Below are 9,396 nucleotides of genomic sequence, written 5' to 3'. Positions count from 1 at the left end.
ATATTTTAAATAAATTCGTATATCAATGTATTTGGCTCTGGCGCGGTTAAGGGGATATTTCTTAGCAAATCCTCCTTAGGCACGAATACCAGCTCCCCCTGTCCCCTGCCTGTGGACGGTAGTATATGCCAATCCGAGCGTGTGTTCGCTACCACGACGAGTCTGCCGCACTTCCGGCCAGATCGCCGGATATCCGCTGAGTGACCCTTACAAGTCCTTCTTGATCCTGAAGTGGAATAGGTGCCGCTGTTGTTGCTGGTGTTGAATTCGGAACCGTAGCGGAACATGGGGCTGGAGGACGAGCAAAAGATGCTGACTGGGTCCGGAGATCCCAAAGAGGTAAGGCAAGGCGGCCGACTCGGCCCTCTTCACTGCCCTGAGGTTTAAGACCAAGCCCGCCAAAATACACGCGGGGCCCCGTTTGGCCTTGGATTCGTCCTTAGGGTTTCCACAGTCTGCATTACCGGTTCCCTCGACCCATCCCCAGAATTCGTTGATTCATCTTGGGAAGGTAGAGGACTAGCTTTTCTCTGGGCCTTGGTGTACCCCTTTTGTGAATGCGGTGACAGTTTAAGGAGAGCGCAAATGCTGTGTGGCCTGAGCTTTTGTAAAAATAAGATCTGTATTTTTAGTCAATCAGGTGTTCTGAGATCCTGGCTTGACAAGTGCAGGGAGCAAGCGGACCAACCCTAGTGCTTCCCTTCGCTCAGGTCAGGGATCCTGCCACATGTTCTCCTGAGGTTCCAGAGATCTGGCTTTATACTAGTTTCTGTGAAGAAGTGATTTCTTTTTCTTTGGGGGGGGGGGAGTGGCAGGTATTTTGGGGGACAGGGTAGGAATGTGCAGTATAATTCTGTGAGTATGGAAGGGGGAGCTCTTTCCCAGAGGAAGAATTCCAGTATAATGATGTATTGACTGCTTACTATTCCAAGCTCTTTATATGTGCTAATTCATTTAAGCCACACCATAGTCCTATGAGGTGAGTATTAGGTACTATTACTGTTGTCCTTTTACAGATGTGGAAACTAGCATGGAGAGGTTATATATCTTTTCTAAGGACCACACCTAAGAAATCATGGAGCGAGGAATTGAACCTGAGCCACAAGGTTCCAGAGCCAAGACTTAGCCGCAGTGCCACACAGCTTTAGAGAAGCCAGCTGACTTTTGGTTTCCAATCACATTTCCTATCCTTCGTTTTCTAGTCATTTCTGGGCAGCTGTTCTGGATTTATGGGTTCAGAGTAGTTGGAAACTAGTTGATCCTATGTTATTTCCTAGTCTTCTTATTTTCAGAAAGAGGACCAGAATGAAATGGAGCTTGCCTCAGGAAGTCCAGCAGAAGTATACCTGAAAGTTCAGTAGGGCTCACCACAGCAGCAGATGAGAAAAAGAAAGTAGTCAGTTTTTTAAAATCAAGAAAACTGAGGTCTTTTATGAAGAACCTCTACCTTTTGGACATTAAATCTTTTTATTTAGTGTGACCTCGGTTTTTGTCATTGACTGGAAATTTTACATGAAGTAGTCCATTTTCAGACTTGTATTTGGATTTGTTTTTCCGAAACATGCTGCGATACTTTTGACACAGAATTATCAAAATGATCAATATAGTAGCCTTGCTGATAGGGAAATGATACAAAGGTTTTGATTCAAGGATGCAAATTTCAGGTTTCTGGGCAGGTTAGGATTTCAATGGGGGGGGGGTTATTTTTATTTTTCGTTTGAGTTTGTTTTGAGAGAGAGAGCTGTGGAGGGGCAGAGAAAGAGGAAGAAAGAGAATCCCAAGCAGGCTCTGTACTGTCAGCACAGAGCCCATCATGAAGCTCAAGCCCAGGAACAGTGAGATCATGACCTGAGCTGAAACCAAGAGTTGGACACTCAACTGACTGAGTCACCCAGGTGCCCCTGAAAAAAACTTTCTCAGAATGAATTTTGTTTAAGAGCAAGGTTAAGAAACCTTAATGAAAAACTGGAATTTGACATCCTAAAACTCATCTTTGTGTTTAGAAGAGACCTTTGCTAATTGTGACAATAAAAGCCTGGGTTGAATCTGCCTTACCCCTCCCAGCTTTCATGAGAATGAAGTAGATTGTGTGGAAATTTTGAAAACATGAAAACATCCCCCCAGTACACCTTTTCTTTCCCTTCCCCAAATGTGGACATGTACATGCACAGGAAGGCAGACACCTTACTTTTGACAGGTTGGGATGCTGATCAGACTCTGCTATGCCTGAGATTTAGGCCTATGCTGATGCTCCCATAGAGAATCTTTTACACTGTTCTCCTTAGAAGAAAGAACACTAAATTTGAGGTTTACTTCTGAATCAGAAGTAAATAGGGTGTGATTCCAAGTTTGTGAATGGACTACTCTAGACTTTGGATGCATTTAACACTGATAGTTTACTTAAGAGTCCTGAGGGTTTGGCAAGCCAAATGCAGTAATTGGAAAGCACTGGCTAAAGTAGAGTTTAGGTTTGCCCATTTTCATATTCCCAGTTCAAGTTCAGTATCTAGAAAAAATGTTAGTTTTCCTCCTAATTTCATTTGGTATGTAAGGACGAAATTAAGCTATTTCCGGTAATAGTAAGACGTACCAGAATTTCAAACCAAATACTGTAAGTTATATATGTTCCATGTGAACATCAGCTTGAATCTGTATCACAAAATGTCTAATTAAGGGTGCCTGAGTGGCTCAGTCTGTAGAGCGTGTGACTTTCTGTCATCTTCGGGTGGTGAATTCAAGCCCCACTGGGTGTAGAACTCACTTAAAAAAAAATGTCTAATTAGTGTTTGTTATTTCTAAACTGAAAGCCCTTTAAGGGGCTGTTGTGATTAACCAAATTACAGATAAGTACTTTGTAAATTTTAGAGTGTCCTGCACATTTTAGGTTATTACTAATGAAAGTGAGATAGCGTGTCCTTGTTGGTGTCCTTGTTGCAGTGTACTCAGGGTTTGTTTTAATTGGGTATGGTAAGGTTACAAGCATGGAGACAACTGTTTTTGAAAGAAGTGTTTATTACTTATGGGTTCCAAGAGAAGGGGCAAAGGCCACACCACTCAGGGCCACACGGGAAAGTGCCTGGACCAGCTGAGAGAGCAAGGGAAACCAGACTCTTGGTTTCTGAGGGAAAGAACGGGTGAGGCAGGATAGGCAAGCTCTGGGAAGTTTAGGATTGGATAGTTTGAATAATTTCTGTGGGTTCTGGGCTGTAGAGGCAATCTCCAGTTGTTTGGTACTTGGCCCTAGGGTGATTAGGACAGGGGTTGTGAAGGAGAGTTAGATAAAGGAGGTGGTTGGTGATAAGGGTTTTAGACTGGTTGGTTTACATATGAAAGATGTGTACCCAGGCAAGTTGTTGCCTAGCTCTAGAAATTAGTCAACCCTGCCAGGCTGGATTTCTCTCCTGGATTAACAAATGCCCTAAAATGTCAAAGTATCATAAAATACAGAAAAATTAAAAAACCACAAAGAATACAATGCTGATCCTCAGTAATTACAACATCAGTATGATCGGGAATATGTATTTTCTAAATTGCTCCTGACATTAATTTTGTTTTCCTTTTTTAGGAGGAAGAGGAGGAGGAGGAATTAGTGGTAAGAACCGTCTCAGGTTTGTTTTGGGACCACCTCAGTAAAAGGAAGTTTGAGATTCGTGAAACTCTTAAGGGCATTTTAAGGAGTCTTCACTTGACATCTTGGAAAAAATGGAAGTAGAAAAGACCTTTAATACTTCCTTTCTGTGCTGTGGAGTGTTGGGCTTGAGCGGGGGAGGCTGGGAAGCTGAGTCTTTTCTGGGTTTGGGACTTCTTTAGTCATGGTGTCAGGGAGCAGGGCAGCATCTTGAGGACCTGGTGCTCAGTTATCTGCTATTAGTGGTTTAATAAAGAATTCTGGAAGGAACTTTTCTTATATAATCCTTCTCCATGTTAACATTGCCTTTCTAGCTGGACAGCTGGGGTGCATAGGCCTGGCTGTCAGATGAGGAGAATTCATATTCACACACATTACATCTCCCAGAAAGTTAACAAGTAAGGCCTCCTATAGATCTACTTCAAGTTTGGCTAGGTTTCCTTTACCACCTTGTTTTTCAGATAGGACTGAGGCTTTCAGTGCATACTGGCAACCTTGGAAGGCAGGAATGTGAAACTTTCCCCTACTACTTAGCATCAGAATTGAATGGGAGACCCCATTCTGCCATTTCTGGCGGCAGTGTGGCTCTGCCAGCTGGCCTTCTGCACGGTAATTCAGAGGCAGCTCCTTGGTTTGGTGGTTGTATTAAAGCAGATGGTTTGTGGGTCTCCTGTAACCCCATTTTGGTTCTTTTCTGTGTTTCTCCTTCAGGATCCCCTAACAACAGTGAGAGAGCAATGCGAGCAGCTGGAGAAATGTGTAAAGGCTCGGGAGCGGCTAGAGCTCTGTGATGAGCGTGTATCCTCCAGGTCACAGACAGAGGAGGATTGCACAGAGGAGCTCTTTGACTTCCTGCATGCAAGGGACCATTGTGTAAGTCAGCCTAAAGTCAGGAAGGGGAAAACTTATAGTGGCCAGGCATACTTGGTGCTGACAGCCATTCCATGCTAGGGCAGATCCATCAATAAGCATTTACTTATTGGTCCAATATAAGCCTGTTCAGTTCTGAGCAGTCCAGTTCTGAGCACTTTACGTAAATAGTCTTACCTAATTCTACTATTTTCACTGGAGATAAGGGGTTGTTATCCACATTTTATTGATAAGAAACTGAGGCTCAAAGAAGAGGAATGATGTCCCAACTTGTATTGGGAATCCAATGGGAAAGCTGGATTTTGTACCTTTAAGTAACAGGCTACTTTGAAATAATTTTTATCCTTGGGGCACCTTGGTAGCTCAATTGGTTAAGTGTCCCAACTTTTCATGGCTCAGGTCATGATCTCATGGTTTGTGAGTTTGAGCCCTGCTGTTGGCACAGAGCCTATTTCAGATTCTCTGTCCCCTTCTCTCTTTGCCCCTCCGTGTGTGTGTGTGTGTCCCCGTGTCCACATGCGCTTTAAATAAGCATTTAAGCATTTAAAAAATAATAATTTATATCTTCCAATGTGTCATACATAGCAGTTGGTCCAGAAAGTTTTCTTTCTTTTTATTTATTTTTATTTTTTTAAGTTTACTTATTTATTTTGAGAGAGAGAGAGAAAGGGGTGGGGCAGAGAGAGAGGGAGACAAAGAATCCCAAGCAGGCACTGCACTCCATGCTGAACTTAATGCGAGATATGAGATCATGATCTGAGCCGAAATCAAGAGTCAGATACACTCAACAGACTGACCCACCTAGGTGCCCCTTCTTCTTCTTTTTTTTTTTTTTTAGGTAAATTTGTATTTGACTCTTTTACATGTAAGAATAAGGTATTTGAAATAAATTACAGAGTAGGCAAAAGTTTGATATGATTGGTTATATTAAAACTGGTTAATAAGTATATAAAGCGGTGCTTAATACCTTTAGCCCTCAGAGTAATACAGATCAAAACTATAATGAGATACTAGTTCTCACCTACGAGGGTAGCCATAATCAAAAAGATAGGAAGAAATGGGTGAAGGGGGTCAAAAAGTAAAAGGGAAAAATAAATGACATTTTCCCCCTTGAAAAAGTTAATGATCTCCATTCAGCCAAGCTTATTTATGCTTCAACAATCCCAATATATAAGTGTTTTGTTTTAATTCTGTCATATACAGTAGAGATACACAAATGCACACATGTACCCCATTAAACACATTGACAATCAAGGAAAGTATCTCTACTGCCTAGAGATAACCATGTTTTTGTATATACTATCAGATTTTTAAATAAAAATGGAATCATAGATATATTTACATATAAAATATGAATAGAGGCATTATATTCCTTTTTCTACATAACTTTAGTGGAAAGAAGGAAATTTTATATACAAAATATGCACCTATAATTCTCCATATCATTAAAAAAATAGATCGGTGTTGGTGAAATGTGGAGCAATTGGAAACCTCATACACTGCTAATGGGGATGTAGATTGGTATAGCCCTATAGATAAATGGTCTGGCAGTTCTTCAAAAAGTTAGTTAACATGACCCAGTAATTCTCCTCGTACCTATATACTCAAGAGAAATGAAAACATGTATATAAAGGTTGTACACAAATATTCATAGAAGCATTATTCATAATAGGCAGAAAGTAGAAACAACATAAATATTCATCAATTGATATATGGATAATAAAATGTAATATATCTGTATGATGGGATATTATTTGGCAATAAAAAGAAATCATGTACTTAAAAAATTAAATTCTACCATATGATCCAGCAATTCCACTTCTGATTGTATACCCAAAAGAATTGAGACTACTCAGGGACTTAAGTAGAGATTAGTACATGCACGTTCATAGCAGCACTCATAATAGCTAAAAGGTGGATGCAACCCAAATGTCCATGGTGGTATATATATACAATGAAATATTGTTGTCTTAAAAAGGAAAGAAGCTGACATGCTACAACATGTATGAAGCTTGAAGACCTGCTAAGTAAAATAAACCTATCGCGAAAAGACAAATGTATTATTCCATTTACGAGGTACCTAGGGTAGTCAAATTCATAGAAAGTAGAATGGTGGTTGTCAGTTTGGGAAGTTGAAAAAAATTCTGGAGATTGATAATTGCTAGACAGTAAATTAATGCCACAGAAATGTAGAGTTAAAAATTGTTAAAATGGGGGTGCTTGGCTGCCTCATTCAGTGGAGTGTGCAACTCTTGATTTCGGGGTTGTGATTTCAAGCCCCATGTTTGTCATAGAGCTTACTTTTTAAAAAAATAGTTAAAATGGTAAATTGTATGTTATTTAAATACTTGCATGAGCCAAGCACTAGGTTCAGGTCTGGGGATGAGATAGGCATGGTCCCTTCCTTCACTGAATTGAGCCAGCATAGTAGAAGACGAGTAGAGTAGCAAACTCTCTTTGAGTGTAGCCTTCTTAGGATGGCCTTTACTGATCCTCCTGTTTAAAGATGCTAGCCCACCCCCCCTTTTATTTTCCTCAGAGCATTCATCACTGTCAAGTTAACCTTATGTGTATTTTATAATTCTGTCATGCTATAAGTTCCTTAAGAGACAGAGATATTACCTGGTTTACCACTGTAGCTTACTCAGCACCTAGAACAATACCTGGTGTATAGCAGATATTTTGTAAATAGTTGTTGAGTTAATAAACACTGTGATATGGGAGGTATAAGTTTCTGTGGGGAAGACAGCAGAGACAGATTTGTGTGGGGATAGGAGTTTGTTTAGAGAAGACCTAGAGAAGACCTACAAGAAGACATGTACACTTAAGTTCTAAAGGAAAAATAAAGGATGAAAAAAGTGGGAAAGAGTTCCAGGTAGAAGGGAAATAGTATTCAGGTAACTGAAGGGTGTTCACTAGGGCTCAAGAGATGTGTGGGTGTATGGAATGGTGTGGAGAGACAAGAGGCAATACTGTTCTGGGTCATGAAGGACCTTGTAAGCCATGACATTAAAGCTGCCAGTTGATGACATCCTTTTCTTTCCCCCATCTAGGTGGCCCACAAACTCTTTAACAGCTTGAAATAAGTGTGCAGACTTCACCCCAGCCTTCATCACCTGGGCATCGGGATTATTTCCTTATGGTTTTGACCGTGCCATTTGTTTATTTGTGTAACTGTAAGTTTATGTGAACCTCATGTATTTTAGCTAGGCAGGTAGCTTCTATGTGATTAGCAATGATTCCTCTTAATAAAGGCCAGTGATCTGCAGACCTGCCTCTTGTCCTTTTTTTTTTTAATTTGAAAATTTCAAGCATAAGACTAGGTAGAAGAATAACCAACTCCCGTGTACCCATCACCTAGCAAGTATGCATCTCTTAATGATACGAAATTTACCTTGATGCCATTATCACAGTTAAAAGCGTCTTTTGACGTCAAAGTTTTTGGTCTCAGTGTCCAACAAGGTTGCTTTTTAACAATATACATATTTATGGGGTGCCTGGATGGCTTAGTTAAGCATCTGACTCTTGATCTCAACTTGGGTCTTGATCTCAGGGTTGTGAGTTTAAGCCCCACATTGGGCTTCACGCTGAGCATGGAGCCTACTTAGAAATAACATACATAGGGGCGCCTGGGTGGCTTAGTCGGTTAAGCATCCGACTTTCGCTTAGGTCATGATCTCGCGGTTCGTGGGTTCGAGCCCCACGTCGGGCTCTGTGCTGACTGCCAGCTCAGAGCCTGGAGCCTATTTCAGAGTCTGTGTCTCCCTCTCTCTCTGACCCTCCCCTGCTCATGCTGTCTCTCTCCTAGAAATAAATAAAAATATTAAAAAAATAAAATAAATAACATACATACATACATATTTAGGAAAGGAGTGAGGCAATCATAGGTTTGTGAGGAGGGGGTTACTGGGTTCTAAGAAGGGTGAAAGAAGGGTACCTGGGTAGGTGGTACTGGCAATGGAAGATTGGTTACGTACATATGGGGGGAAGACATCTAGTAAGTATATTGAAGGTAATAAGTGCTAGCAGAGAATGGAGTTACAAATAGGAAAAAACCAGAAGGAACTGAGCAGTGTTGAGGTATTTATGATCTAAATAAATACCGATTTCCATGTAAATACAGATGCCAGTGTGTATATATTTAGGGAATATATATTTCTTTAGTTAGCACACAAAGAGGGCTTCATTCTTAGATAAAAGGAACCAGGGTTTCTTGGAGGAATGGGTGATTCCAGAGCTGGGAAAGTACAAGATAAGCCTGGGACATTTTGTTTGTTCCAGAAAGAAAGAAAGGTGCAGAGAATGATAGGAACATGTCAGAAGAACACAAAACAACTAGCCAAATCTGGGACAATTTGAGCATCAAAATACATAATGATAGTATTGGTTTGTAACTCATTGAATAAAATAATACGTGAATCCATACTAATATAAATAAACAAATCAATTAAAGGTTCAGTGAAAGGGACATCTGGGTGGCTCAGACAGTTAAGTGTCTGACTTTGGCTCAGGTCATGAGCCAAACAGCCTGCCTGGAATTCTCTCTCTGCCCTTCCCCCACGTGCATGTGCACGCTCTCTCTTTCAAAATGAACAACAACAAAAAAAGGTGAGGAAGGTGATAACATATTACAAGAGGAGAATGTACATACTGTAGCTTAAATGAAAGCTGGCATACCCACTAGGGAGACACATGGCTATAGGCAGCAGTGAGGACTGCTGATTCCTGCATCACTGATTCCTGCAAAAAATAAACTGAATCTAACCAGATAAAAACTGAGTGACATATAAAACTGGATATCACACCAAGTAATCCTCACTTGTATCAAGATGGTAAAAGTCAAGGAAAGACTGAAGAACTGCTCCAGAAAGAAAACTAGACACAAGACAATTGGATGC

General features: G+C 40.7%; 1 protein-coding gene across 2 annotated transcripts; it reads left to right on the top strand.

Moving 5' to 3' along the window:
- The first annotated feature begins 178 nt into the window (after positions 1 to 178).
- Positions 179 to 7,766, top strand: LOC120247058 (cytochrome b-c1 complex subunit 6, mitochondrial). Of its 2 annotated transcripts, XM_039254775.1 has the most exons (5): positions 277 to 339; positions 3,566 to 3,592; positions 4,090 to 4,237; positions 4,340 to 4,501; positions 7,552 to 7,766. In XM_039254775.1, the coding sequence occupies exons 3-5, from the start codon at positions 4,175 to 4,177 to the stop codon at positions 7,582 to 7,584; spliced, it is 258 nt and encodes an 85-aa protein (XP_039110706.1). In that variant the 5' UTR covers positions 277 to 339; positions 3,566 to 3,592; positions 4,090 to 4,174; the 3' UTR covers positions 7,585 to 7,766. The 2 variants fall into 2 exon arrangements, with proteins under 2 accessions (XP_039110705.1, XP_039110706.1); XM_039254774.1 differs by lacking the exon at positions 4,090 to 4,237 and having other exon boundaries at positions 179 to 339.
- Positions 7,767 to 9,396: the final 1,630 nt, after the last annotated feature.

The sequence above is a fragment of the Hyaena hyaena genome, unplaced genomic scaffold (assembly GCF_003009895.1).
Source record: "Hyaena hyaena isolate Hyena2069 unplaced genomic scaffold, ASM300989v1 scaffold_503, whole genome shotgun sequence".
In the NCBI taxonomy this organism is placed as follows: domain Eukaryota; kingdom Metazoa; phylum Chordata; class Mammalia; order Carnivora; family Hyaenidae; genus Hyaena; species Hyaena hyaena.
This window is presented reverse-complemented; position numbering and strand designations above follow the sequence as displayed.

What these genes read in the sequence shown, in the direction of transcription:
- LOC120247058 (XM_039254774.1), top strand. Translation starts at nt 286, where the DNA reads ATGGGGCTGGAGGACGAGCAAAAGATGCTGACTGGGTCCGGAGATCCC. An exon ending in GGTCCGGAGATCCCAAAGAG is followed by an intron (nt 340 to 3,565) that starts GTAAGGCAAGGC and finishes TTCCTTTTTTAG; the next exon opens with GAGGAAGAGGAGGAGGAGGA. An exon ending in AGGAGGAGGAGGAATTAGTG is followed by an intron (nt 3,593 to 4,339) that starts GTAAGAACCGTC and finishes TTTCTCCTTCAG; the next exon opens with GATCCCCTAACAACAGTGAG.